At 53.2% G+C, this 13,476-nt stretch overlaps 1 protein-coding gene across 1 annotated transcript; it reads left to right on the top strand.

The window, feature by feature from the left end:
• The first annotated feature begins 221 nt into the window (after positions 1 to 221).
• Positions 222 to 13,213, top strand: CSRNP1 (cysteine and serine rich nuclear protein 1). The gene is made up of 5 exons (XM_012808067.2): positions 222 to 389; positions 7,550 to 7,787; positions 9,791 to 10,050; positions 10,599 to 10,913; positions 11,065 to 13,213. The coding sequence occupies exons 2-5, from the start codon at positions 7,589 to 7,591 to the stop codon at positions 12,052 to 12,054; spliced, it is 1,764 nt and encodes a 587-aa protein (XP_012663521.1). The 5' UTR covers positions 222 to 389; positions 7,550 to 7,588; the 3' UTR covers positions 12,055 to 13,213.
• Positions 13,214 to 13,476: the final 263 nt, after the last annotated feature.

The raw sequence follows: 13,476 nt of genomic DNA, 5'->3' as shown, positions 1-13,476 counted from the left end.
GGCGAGGGCCGGAGGGGGCTGGGGGCGGAGAGCGGCAGAGGCACCGCCGCGGGGTCAGAGTCCGCAGGGAGGCCCTACGGCTGCAGCTCAGAGCTCCGGGCGGGGGAGGAGGCGGTGCCTCCGGGGCGGGGCTGCTGGGCGGCCTGGCGGGAGGCCCGGCGTGCGTCAGCGCCGTGAGTCCCGGAGTTTTCCACTGACTAGGAGGGCGGAGCGGCGGGCGGGGCCGGGCGCAGCCAGTCTCCCGCTGCCGCCGCCGCTGCCGGACGTGTAGAGCTAGGGGCTGCTTGACCGACGGCTGCCCAGCCGAGCGCACAGAGTCGCGGAACTGGGGCCATCCCCGGCTGGGACCCGGGTTGCGTTGGTGCCCTTGGAGAGAGTCCGGATCGCAGGTGAGCGCTGAGGGGACCCGAGCCCGGCTGGACTGGACTTTGGGGAGGGGACGCCCGGCGCGAGTGGTACCGCTGCTCCAGCCCTTGCCATTCGCTCCCCCGCACCCTGAGCGGACGCCGGGGCTGGAGCAGCCCAGCCCACCACAGCCCCAGACTTATTGCCACCGCCGAAGTCCGGGGCAGGGAGCCTGGAAGACGGGAGTCGCGGGTTTTCGGCTCCCCTCCCCCGCCTTGCTTAGGTTACCCCAAGAAGTCATGGCGCCCCGAGTTCAGTGCGGTTGGCAGCCGAGCGAGGGTTGCTCGCGGGCGGCCAGGTGACTGGTGCGCGCGTCCGTGAGTGAGTTTCCTTTTGACCCAGTTGCCTGAGAACTTTTTAGAAGTTACTCGCGTGGCTAGAGCAGGTGACATTTGTCGCCTTCCTTCTCGGCCTCCCCTCGGGGAGGGTGCACGGGCGGTGGCATGTGCCAGGCGCCCCCGGCCAGCTGGGGTCAGGGAGGGAGTGGAGGCATGAGCCAGGAGTGAGGCTCAGTGAGTCACGGACTCTGGGAGGGAGGGAGAGGAGGGATTGTGTCGTACGCTCACCTGTTTGTCAGTCACCGTCACACGCAGAGGCCACCGCTGTGAGTCACGGGCGCTGCTACACCGGCCATCCCCTGGCACACGTAGGCTCTCTCCCACGCACTCTATTCCCTTCCTGGCACGTATTCCTCCCCTTCCTCAGTTTCCCCTACCCTGGGGCCCTTTCGCAGGCACGCACTGTTAAGATGCCCACATCACTTAGTCACTCCCGCGCCCCGGCACAATCACGCAGCCAAAGCCCACACTCCTGACACCAGGAGGTCCCTCCCCGGCTCCCAATGCCCACCTAACGCCTCCATTCACAGTCTCATAGTCCTCTGGAGGGTAACTCATCACTTCTCCCACCCCCAAATTCTGACAGCCCTGCCCTCTTTTCCACTGGCTTCCTCTCCAAGTCCACTGTCTTTCTCCTGTGTCCTTGACCTGTCTACTCACCTAGCTGCACCCCCAAAGGCCACACCCCCTTCAGTTCTATTGCTGAGCCATCTTTAGAAAATGCAAATCTGGTATTGTCACTCCCTACTAAAACCTTTCTGTGGCTTCGCCTGCCCTCAGGCTAAAACCTGTCCTGGAGCTCTGCCTCCTCTCTGGCCGCCCCTCCCCCACTGGTTTTACCTCCACAAGTCCTTCACCCTTGTTGAAACCCCAGCTGTACCCCTCCAGTCTAACCTTCCAACCCTGCGTCCCAGCACCTTGCACTGTGGTTCTCTTCCCCACTCAACTTGGCTTCAAAAGAGCAGGCATTTGTGTAGGTCTTGCTCACTGTATGCAGAATGCCTGCCAGTGCTTAGCTCATCATGGGAGCTCAATAAATATTTGTTGAATGAATGAATGAGAGAGCAAAGGAGGCTCTGCTTAGGTGGAGGAGGCTGTCATTGTCAGGTGCAATTTTCCCTTCTGCAGAAGCTAGTGCATCATGTAGCCAGCAAACATTTGGCACCTCCCCAATGCCAGGCCCCAGAGGCCAAGGCTGAGGAACCGTCCCCTCCCCTGAGATCACTTTCAGAGGGATGGGTGGGGGAGGGGTGCCAAGGCTTCCTGTCTGTCCTCTTTGGGCTGTCCAGGCTGGTTTTTCAGTGGGGGCCAGAGGTGCTTAGAGGTTCCCTCCCTTTCTCCCAGGAAGTAGTTCCTGGTGGCCTGGGGCCATGTGACCCTAGGTGTTTGGGGGGGACTGGCCAAAGCCTGGGGCTCTGAGGTTAAAGGACACATTCTTCAGATTCCTGGAGGGGGATGGAGGCAGCTAAAGGTGACCCCTCCCTAAGATCCGCTCCTGCTGGGGGCTGGGGCTTTGGTGGGACTGCTGAGGTGGGCAGAAGAGTTGCTGTGGCTTTTCTGAGTCCTATAGATACCCCTCCTCCCTTAAGCAGCCTTTGGTTGCTTGGAGGGTGGAGGAGTGGGGGTAAGGTGACCTTCCTGGATTGACAGTGCAGTGAGGGGCGTGCCCACCCTCCCCCATCCTGGTGTGTGGTGGCAGGAGGGCCTCCTGATTCTCAGGGCTCTGTCAGATCCCGGAAGAAGCCTGGTTCTCTTTGATTCAGGGCCTGTCTCTGGGGCTCCTGAGGGTGTGGTATTTCTGTCTGAGGCAGCTCCTGGGAATTGCCTTTCCTTCCTCCAGGACCCTAGAAGGGGGCTGTGCTCACCCTGGGAACAGAGCCATGGTCAGGATCTTGATTCCTGGGTAGCTGCTGAGGGCCCCTCCCCCACTCTCTGACTCACTGTCTGACACTTTTCTTGGACTCTTTCGCTATCTTTCATTCCTTTTTCTGACTTGGCCTCTCCTGTCTTTGGCTCTGCCTTTTTTGTCTCATCTCCAGCCTCTGCCTCTCTCAGCCTCTGGATTCCCAGGTGGGACAGAGGGAGCATGAGATCCAGGGGTGCGCTTCCTTCCCTCTTCCTGCCTCCCCAAAGGACTATCCAGAAGGAGATAATTCATTTCATTCTATGTCTGCAGATCCTGTAAGGAGTTCAGCACTAGAACCTTCAGCTTGGCCATAGCTTCCTTGTGTTTCTGTTTCCCTGTCTTCAGCCTTGGTGGTCATAACCCCCTCACCTTAGTCTTTGTGTGGACATCCCTGAGTCAGGAATGGTGTCTGATTTGAACCTGCTTTCTTGACTTCTCTCACCATCTGTTTGCTCTTGGGAAACAGGGAACTTCCTGCGATGCCTATGTTGGCACCTGTCTGTGGCCTAAGCTTCTCTCTCCTGCCCTCAGAGCCACCCCTTTTGAGCAATATTCTTGCTTAAACCCTCTGGCATAGGCTAGGGGATAGCCATATGGCTCCCTTCTTAAATTAACTGTGATAGAAGAAGGTCATACTGTCTTCACCCCGCACATGAGGTCACAGTGACCTCATGTGCATAAAGATCATTTCTCTGTGTTTATACCTGATATGTGGGGCCAGCCTGCTTACCTCTAACATTGTCAAGTGCCCTTTCCTTACCAGACTCTATGCCTGGGCACAGTGACAGGCAGAAATGTGAGCCTGATGTGAGGCAGATTAGCAATGAAGCCATCGCAGTATAGTTAGATAGGGCCTGTGATGGGGGAAATTCCAGGGCCTGTGGGAGCTGTCTTAGTTCAGGCTTCTGTAACACAAAGACCATGGACTGGGTGGCTTAAACAAAGGAAATTTACTTTTTACACTTTTGGTGGTTAGGAAGTTTTAAAAACAAGGTGGCAGGTAAGGACCCTCCTCCTGATTTATAGGGAGATATGCCTTCTTGCTGTCTCCTCATGTGGTGGAGACAGAGAGCATCTCTGTTGTGTCTCTTCTTATGGTACTAATCTCATTCATGATCTAATTACCTCACAAAAGCCCTGCCCCCAAAAGATTCCACCTCAACGTACAAATTTTGGTAGGCTACAAATCTTCTGTCCATAACAGAAGCCAGAGAGGCAGGGGGAAAAGTGGGGGATTCAGAAAGTCCCTTTGGAGATGACTTTTTTTTGAGACAGAGTCTCACTGTATAGCTCTCATAGAATACTGTGGCATCACAGCTCACAGCAACCTCCAACTCTTGGGCTTAAGCGATTCTCTTGCCTCAGCCTCCCAAGTAGCTGGGACTTACAGGCGCCTGCCATAACGCGCAGATATTTTTTGGTTAAAGTTGTCATTGTTGTTTAGCTGGCCTGGGCCAGGTTCAAACCTGCCAGCCTGTATGTATGTGGCTGGTGCCATGAGCTATGGGTGCCGAGCCGACCCCCCCCCCCAGATAGAATCTCAATCTGTCATTCCATCTTGAGCAAAGGCCTGGAGGTGAGCTGGGATGTGGCCATTAGTAACTAGCTGCAAGTTCAGCTGGAGTATAGGGAGGGGATTGAGGAGTGTCCTGCATGATGAAGCTGGAGGGGAAACCAGGGCTAGGTTTCTGGACTTGATCAAGTCCTGAATTCTGGACTTGATCCTGAGGGCAGGATTCCCTGAGGGAAGCTTATGGAGTGGTTCTAAGAATGGGAGTGGCAGGTAGATGTGTGGTTTAAGAAGATGATTCTGGCCGCAGGGTAAAGAATGAATAGGGGGCCAGCAGCAGAGGCAGGGGACAGAAGTAGCGCAGCTGTAGGGACAAAGACGAGATACCAGATCAACATGGAACATTTCCAGCACCCCCAGAAAATTCCCTCATGACTCAGGGATGTATGCCCCTCCCCTTGGAACCACTATTCTGACTAGAGTTACCCATTGGTCTTGGCTTTTCTTTTTTTTTTTGAGACAGAACCTCAAGCTGTTGCCCTGGGTAGAGTATCGTGGCATCACTGCTCACAGCCACCTCCAACTCCTGAGCTTAAGTGATTCTCTTGCCTCAGCCTCCCAAGTTGCTGGGACTACAGGTGCCCGCCACAACTCAGTCTATTTTTTGGTTGTGGTTGTCATTGTTGTTTGGCAGGCCTGGGCTGGATTCGAACTCACCAGCTCTGGTGTATGTGGCTGGTGCCTTAGCTGCTTGAGCTACAGGTGCCAAGCCGATCTTGGCTTAAGCTTCATTCACATGCGTTTTGTGTCTAGCTTTCACTCAACATGATGTGTGTGAGATTCATCTGTGTTGTGTGTATCCACGAGCTCATTCTTTTTTACAGTGTAGGGTAACACATTCACTGAGTGCTTATCACTGTTCTAAGAACTTGTATTGATTTTGTAAACCTCCCAACTCTAGAAGACTTTAAGGTAAAGAATTAGAGATGCAGGGCCACACCTGTGGCTCAGTGGGTAGAGCATCAGCCCCATATACCAAGGGTGGCAGGTTCAAACCCAGCCCTGGCCAAACTGCAACAAAAAAAATAGCTGGGTGGGCATAGTGGCGGGCACCTGTAGTCCCAGCTACTTGGGAGGCTGAGGCAAGAGAATCACCTAAACCCAGGAGTTGGAGGTTGATGTGAGCTGTGATGCCACGACACTCTACCAAGGGTGACAAGAGATTCTGTCCCTACCAAAAAAAAAAAAAAAAGAATTAGAGATGCAGAGAAGTTAGGGAGCTTGCCCATGATTACTCAGCTAATAGCCAAGCCAGGGTTCAAGCCCAGGCATCCTGGTTCTAGAGCTGAAGTTCAAAACACCGTGCCAGGCAGCCTCCACGATGCCCACTGAGCCTGTGCCTGGCCTTGTGTGGATTAAAGGGATTTATGTGAACTTCTGGGCTTAGGTGCCTGGGTATAGATGGAGAAGGGGGGTAGGCAGTTGAGGATGATGCAGGTTTCTGGCTTGAGTAACTGGGTGGGTGGCAGTGCTGTTACTAAGATAGGGAACACAGGAAGAGGAACAGATGGCACAGGGTTGGGGGTGGGGAATAGACAAGGGGTTCGATTTGGGGCCTGCAGAATTTTATGTTTCTAAGGGACAGCCAGGCAGAAATATCAAGGGAGCCATTAGCTCTGGGGTGGTCTCAGGTTTGGGTGTGTGATGGCATTTGGAACCCTGTAGACAGCATCTGGAATTTGGGAAAGGATGGAGTCTCCTGGCAGGACTGTGATGAGGACAGGGTATGTGGGCGTTGTTTGTCTATATGTGTTTCTGTGTGTTCTTTGTGTGTGTGTGTGCATGTCTGCCTCTGGGTCACGAGTCCCCCATCTCCTGAGAGGGCCTGCAGGTCAGCTGGGAGCAGGGTTGTTTTTATTTGTGGTTTGACCCTGGGAGGAGGGTGCCAAGCCTGAGAAACTACCCACTGAGAAGCCCCGGAAACATCTGTGAGTCTTCTTCCCTCAGGCCCAGGGTAAGGGATTGGCCAGGGAGATTTTCTTGTTTCTCTCATGCCTCCGTAGAGGAGGCTGTCCCTTGAATGAATTTTAGCCAGTTAGGAGGTTAACGGGCATACTTTTCGGGGTTCAGAGACATCGTAAGAGGCTTGGGAGAAGGGGAAGGGGTGGTAAGAAGGGACACCTGAGAAGAAGAGACCAAGACAGCCTACTGGTTGGTTTTTCCTGTTCGCTCTCATTTCCTGTGATGGTGGTGGGGGAGGGTTCCCCAGCACTGGGGCCTTGCTTCTTTCCCCTTCCTCCTGGTGATCTCCTGGGGGCCAGCCCTGAGTGCAGCAGGACAAAGCAACAGACACAAGGTAGCTGTACTCAGCCCTTAGGATTGAATCCTCTGGGGGTTCCCAGGTCTTGGGAGGGGATGTTATTAGTGGAGGCATTCAGGGGAAGAAGCCCAAGCCCTCCCACCCAGATGAACCACTCTGGCCAGGGGAGTCTCTGGTTACACTTCTGCTAAGGGCTGAGACCCTCAAAGGGGAGACACCCTGGTGTTTCCTGGGGGTGTTCCACATTGGGAGGCCACAGACAGAAGAGACACTGGACATTAAATCCACTGAACAACTCTGGTCACACAGTTAGGCTGGGAGGCAGGGATTTCTCTCCTATAGGGAGGGGGTTTCTAAGGGAAAGTCTGAGAAACTCCATCACTGGCAGGGGAGGGGCTCTGTCTGGGAATGTGGATCAGTGTCAAAGCCAACCTGTTCCCCAGAGTGCCTGGTCAGCCTGGCCCTAGAACAAGGGCTTGTGGCCTTGTCTGTGTGCAGGGTAGCATGTCTGTGTGGGTGTGCTGGAGGAGGAAGCAGACCCACCATATGAGGGCTGTGCAGGCTGTCGGGTGTGCAGACGGCCTCACATGCTCACATACACACAAAGGCACACAGATGCGAGCCGTGTGAATCACCCAGCCAGTGAGTCAGCCCCCAGGATTCCTGTCGGGGAACGAGTGAGGCTGGGTTGAGGTCTGTCAGTCCATCTGTTGGTCTGTCTGCCTCCTGCCCTTGCTGGTATGGATGTGTGTGTGGGGGTGGATTGTAGGAGGTGGTGGGGAATTTGCTTGGTGGTTTCCTGGGAAGGCTTTGGGCAGAGGTCACGGGAGTTTGAAAGCACCAGGCTGTGGATTTGTACATTAAGTTTGGAGGGAAGGAGGTGCTGGGTCTTGTGTAGAAGAGCTTCCTGGAGACTATGTTCCCTGCACACAGAGCACCATAGGCAGGGCTGGAGGGCTGGGCAGGGGTTCTGGGATGCTTTAGAGGGTAAGTGGGAGGAATGGAGACTTGGCTGAGGGCCCGCTGCTGCCGTCAGCCTGCCACTTAGAACCTTCTCATTTCTATTCCAGGCTGTCTGTTCCCAGACCCCAGAGCACCCCTGCACCACCATGACTGGGCTATTGAAGAGGAAGTTTGACCAGGTGGATGAGGACGACTCCTCATTCTGCTCCTTCTCCTCCTCCAGCTGCCACTCTCGCTCTTGCTCCCCAAGCTCTTCTGTCTCCCCTGCCTGGGACTCAGATGAGGATGGCCTCTGGGATCAGACGCCCCTGCCTCGTGACTTCTCTGGCCCCCGAAGTTTCATGCGTGAGTCCTTTCTCCCCTGGGCATCCCACCACACTCCTTCCTGAAAAATGAGATTTGGAGGCCCTGACACCACCCTTTCGGCTTCTGGAGGTTGTCTCCGTGGCGCTATGTCTCTCACTTGGCTCCTCGCCAAATCTGCGTCCCATGGTGCAGTGGCTGTTCAGTGCTCACTGTCCAGCGGCACCTGAGCCCAGAGTGATTCACGTTTGACCCTGGGAGTAATGATGTCCAGGATGCAGCTCCTCAGAGTAGCCCTGCAGCCTTCCCTCTCCAGCCCCTCCCTTTGTTCCAGTTTCGTTTCCCCAGCATGCACCCTGCCCTCCTACAAGAGGAACTGCTGGAGTTCCTCGCCCCGCACTTCTCTACCATGGGGCCTGTCAAGCCGGTCCCTCTCCTGTCAAAATGCTGTTTGCCTTTGCCTGAACATACTGAAAAGGTTTTTTACCCCAGTCATTTAAGCTTCTATAATTCTGATTGCAAACTGACAAAGACGGCCCTGTGGAGCAGTGTTTTTCAACCTTATTTTTTATTATCACTTCCCTCACCTCCAAGGAACCTTTGTAGACATTTTCCTCCTAATTACTCCCCTATGAAATTTTAATACCCCAGACATACTCTTTATACTTTTTATGTACTGTATGTCTGTCTGTATATTATGTATATAAAAAAGTATGATTTTTAGCACATAGAATCTAACAATATTAAAAAGAAAAACTTTTAAAAGAGAATTCCCGGACAGCGCCTGTGACTCAAAGGGGTAGGATGCCAGCCCCATATGCCAGAGGTGGAGGGTTCAAACCCAACCCCAGCCAAAAACTGCAAAAAGGAATTCCCTTAGATATTTGGGCATAGAGTTGAAATATGGAATTGCCTATATTCAGCCATTTTATGGTAATTTGGTTCAACCTAATATAAAGACCAATACATACCTTGCTAATCAATATACAATCAGTAACTTTTTTTTTTTAAGAGACAGAGCCTGACTTTATCGACCTCGGTAGAGTGCATGGTGTCATAGCTCACAGCAACCTCCAACTCCTGCAACTCCTGGGCTTAGGCGATTCTCTTGCCTCAGCCTCCTAAGTAGCTGGGACTGCAGGCACCCACCACAATGACCGGCTATTTTTTGTTGCAGTTTGGCCGGGGAGCCGGGTTCAAACCCGCCACCCTCGGTATATGGGGCTGGCACCCTACCAACTGAGCCACAGATGCTGCCTTATAATCAGTAACTTCTAAAGAGAAGCCCTTTCTTAGACTTTTGCAAAATATAGATGTGATAAAGAAAGAGGTTAATACTTTTGTTTATAAAAATTTGGTAAAGTATCAAACAAAAGTGTAAGATTAAAATATCTGTGTCTGTAGGTTAGACAGATGATTATTGTTGCTCATATCATAAGAGCTCCTACAAATCAATAAAAAATTTTTAGAAAACTGTACAAGGGGCCCATAGGTGGCTAATAAAGTCGGGAAAGATGTTTAATTTTATAAACACTATCACTTGGACTCAGATAATAAGCCAGGGTTGCCGGGCACGGTGGCTCATACCTGTAATCCTAGAACTCTGGATGGATTGCTTGAGCTCAGAAGTTAGACCAGCCTGAGCAAAAGTGAGACCCCATCTCTACTAAAAATAGAAGAATTAGCCAGGTGTGGTGGTGGGCACCTGTAGTCCCAGCTACTTGGGAGGCTGAGACAAGAGGATCTCTTGAGCCCAAGAGTTTGAGGTTGCTGTGAGCTATGATAATGCCATAGCACTCTACCCAGGGTGACAGTGAGATTCTGTTTCTAAAAAAAAAAATTAGCCAGGGTTGACATGGATGTGGTGTTCGGTTTTAGCAACTCCCATCTTAGCCAAGCTGGCTCCTAATTTGAGATCTGTTTCTTTTTTTAAGGTGGGCAGAGAAGGGAAGGGGTGAGGACAGTTGATCGGGCAGGATCCTCCTGGAGGTTATGCTGTGCTTCATAGAGAACTAATTCCTGACCTTTCTCTGCCCATTTTCTAGCCCCGTCCATCCTGAAGCGGGCTCCCCGGCAGCGCCCAAGTCGTGTAGCTTTTGACGGCATCACTGTCTTCTACTTCCCCCGGTGCCAGGGCTTCACCAGTGTGCCCAGCCGTGGTGGCTGTACTCTGGGCATGGCCTCTCGCCACAGTGCCAGTCGCCACTTCTCCTTGGCTGAGTTTAGTCAGGAGCAAGCCCGGGTACGGCGCGAGAAGCTCCGCCAGCGCTTGAAGGAAGAGAAGCTGGAGATGCTGCAGTGGAAGGTAGGGGAGACCCCCTCCTTGACCCTCAGCCTCAGGTAGCTCCTGGAGTCCTAACCTTGAAGGGAAGGCACACCAGGATTGGGTGCTGACTTTCTCAGTATGCATATGGGAAAACAGGCCCATATACATAGTGGAAAAGTACATCGCCCTGGTGAATGCCTTGATTAGATTCTGTTGCCGTGATTCTCTGCAGATGGGGAGGCACATGAAGCTGCCTGTCTAGTTGTCTCAGCAGCTCGGGGCATGATGCCTGGATCCGTCTGACCTTATTGGGGAGGGTATAGGGGGTTGATGTGATATTGGAAGTGTGTATCTGACTCGCTGGGGAGGAATTAAGTCCATGATCTGAGGAGTGACTTGAATAGGACATCGCTTTTGTTTGTTTGTTCGTTTTTTTAACAACTGCCCTGACGGTGGTGCTCTTGACTGTACTGCTCACTATCATATCCACAGCGTAGAATAAGCACTTGGGGAGGGTTTGTTTCATGACTGGAGGTAAATCCATGTCCTATCTGTGCCTCTCACATTTCTCTCTCCCATGGATGCAGCTTTCAGCAGCTGGGGTACCCAAGACAGAGGCAGGCCAGCCTCTTGCAGTGGATGCCATTGATGATGCCGCTGTGGAAGAGGACTTGGCAGTGGCTGTGGCAGGTGGCCGGTTGGAGGAAGTTAACTTCCTACAGCCCCACCCAGCCCGGCGACGACGAGCTCTGCTGCGGGCTGCAGGTGTTCGAAGGATTGATCGGGAGGAGAAGCGAGAGCTGCAGGCATTGCGCCAATCCCGGGAAGATTGTGGCTGTCACTGTGACAGGGTCTGTGACCCTGAGACCTGCAGCTGCAGCCTGGCAGGCATCAAGTGCCAGGTGCGGTGGCTTGACCTAGCTGGGGGTAGGGAGTGTGAGACTGGGAGAGTGCCAGGTGTGGTGGCTATACTAGACTGGGGTGGGGAGCCTGAGCCTGGGGGTTTTTTTGTGCTACACGAAGTCCTCACTTGTGCCTCTCCTTTCTCTGCAGATGGACCATACAGGATTCCCATGTGGCTGCTGCAGAGAGGGCTGTGAGAATCCCAAGGGCCGTGTGGAATTTAATCAGGCACGAGTTCAGACCCATTTCATCCACACACTTACCCGCCTACAACTGGAGCAGGGGCCCAAGAGCCTTGGGGAGCTGGAGAGCCCCACCCAGGGCAGCCCACCCAGCCCTGCAGAGCAGGCTTTGGTTCCCACTTTCCCTCTGGCCAAACCTCCTGTGAGCAGTGAGCTGGGAGACAACAGCTGCAGCAGTGATATGACTGATTCTTCTACAGCATCTTCCTCAGCATCTGGCGCTAGCGAGGTTCCGGACTGCCCCTCTCACCCAGGTCTGCCTAGCCCTGGCTTCCAGCCTGGTGTGGACGATGACAGTCTGGCCCGGATCCTGAGTTTCAGTGACTCTGACTTTGGTGGGGAGGAGGAGGAGAAGGAGGAAGCAGGTATAGGGAACCTGGACAACTTCAGCTGCTTCCACCCAGCTGACATCTTTGGTACTGGTGACCCTGGTGGTCTGGCCAGCTGGACCCACAGCTATGCTGGCTCTAGCCTCGTGTCAGGCATTCTGGATGAAAATGCCAACCTGGATGCCAGCTGCTTTCTAAATGGTGGCCTTGAAGGGTCAAAAGAAGGCAGCCTCCCTGGCACTTCAGTGCCACTCAATGTGGATGCCGGCCAGAGCAGCCCAGTGGACCTCAGCTTGTCTTCCTGTGACTCCTTTGAGTTGCTCCAGGCTCTGCCAGATTATAGTCTTGGGCCTCACTACACCTCCCAGAAGGTGACTGACAGCCTGGACAACCTCGAGTCACCTCACTTCCCTTTGCCTGGCCTCTCTTCACCTGGGGACATTAGCACTTGCTTCCTGGAGACCCTCATGGGCTTGTCCGAGCCAGCTGCTGAAGCCCTGGCTCCCTTTACTGACAGCCAGTTTGAGGATACTGCCCCAGCATCTCTGATGGAGCCTATGCTGGTGTGAGGACTAGAATGCCTTTTTTCAAGACCCCTGTTGCTGCTTTTTTGTAATTTTGGGGCTTCCCAAGGTCTGTATGTAATAGTCTCCTGTTGGCTGGCTCACCCATGGGCGCCATGTGCACACTCCTGGTTTTCATGCAACACTCTTGATTTATTTATTTATTTTGTTTTTAACTGTTCTGTGTTAAAGAAAGGATAGGTGGGGGGCTCCCCCTTTCAGCTGCCCAGCCTCCCCCGCCCTTCAATGATCTTCCACTCCACAACTCATGCCAGGAAGAAGAGAAAAGTGTGGCTCCTTGGCAGACCACTTCTTGGTCATTGCACGATTGTTTCTTAGCCAAAGATGGTGAGACAGGACTGAAATCAGGTGGCTTCTCCTGAGCCTTAGACCCATGGGTGGCTAAATCCTCTGGACTGTGAAGACTAATTTATTTCCATAATTTATTTGGAGACTGAGGTGGCTTTTGGCTCCTCTATGGCTGTGGGTAGTATCGGGGTGAGTGGGATGGGCTCAGACCCTTGAGTCCCTTTTGCTTTGTAGATCTACCCTTGCCCGGATGGAGCTTTGGTGGAGACTAGGTCTGGATTTGAGCCCTATGATCTACAGTGTCAACTACCTGGTTCCTGGATGTCTGAGCAGGCTGGAGCTAAAGTGTGGGCAGAGGGAGAGGCTGGGCTAACCAGCTGTGACCAAAACTCCCTTCTGCCTCACTAGCCCCCTCTACTTCCTGCCTCTATCCATCTCCTCCCCAAGGGCTATAGCCTTTATTCCAGGCCCATTTATTTAGGGGGGGAAGGGGAAAATCAGAGGTGCAGAGAGGATGAAGGGCTTACCTTGGGGGCATGAAGCATGCCACAGACTACTTATCTCAGGGCCTTCTGGGCACTGCACTCCAGCCTGGCCCACCTGCCCAAGCCCTGAGGCTAGTTGGTGAAGGGTGTCTCCTTAGGACTTAATGTTTGCTGATAATGAATTTTGCATCATAATTTCTATATTGTCCCTAAGTGTGAGAACTATAATTTATTCATTTTTCCCTGTGTCTGTGCCAAGAAACCCAGGCTCTGGACCTGCTCCCTCGCCTAGGAGGCCTTGCCAGCCTGTGTGCTATGGGAACACCTTGTACCTGAGCTTATAGGTACCAATAAAGAGGTTCTATTTTTAACAGTGTGGTCCACCTTTGTGGGATGGGAAGCATGGGTACCCTCTTAGGAGGGAGGGGAGATGGTTCCTGTAGGGCAGTGTGGACACTGAAGTTGTGTTGGGGGTGGGACCAGCTGTACATAGTACATTTGGCCTCCTTCCAGGTGAGCTGGTCAGCTTAGAGGCAGGAGCTAGCTGAGAGGCAGATGGAGCAGGTTTTCCTTTGAATTAATTCATTCTTCCCTGGAGATCATTTAAGGGGTAGTGGGGAGCAGCAGCAAGGTC

The sequence above is a fragment of the Otolemur garnettii genome, unplaced genomic scaffold (assembly GCF_000181295.1).
Source record: "Otolemur garnettii isolate 467f Iridium unplaced genomic scaffold, OtoGar3 scaffold00082, whole genome shotgun sequence".
Classification (NCBI taxonomy): domain Eukaryota; kingdom Metazoa; phylum Chordata; class Mammalia; order Primates; family Galagidae; genus Otolemur; species Otolemur garnettii.
Note: the sequence above shows the minus strand (reverse complement) of the source record. Positions and strands in the feature narration are given on the sequence as shown.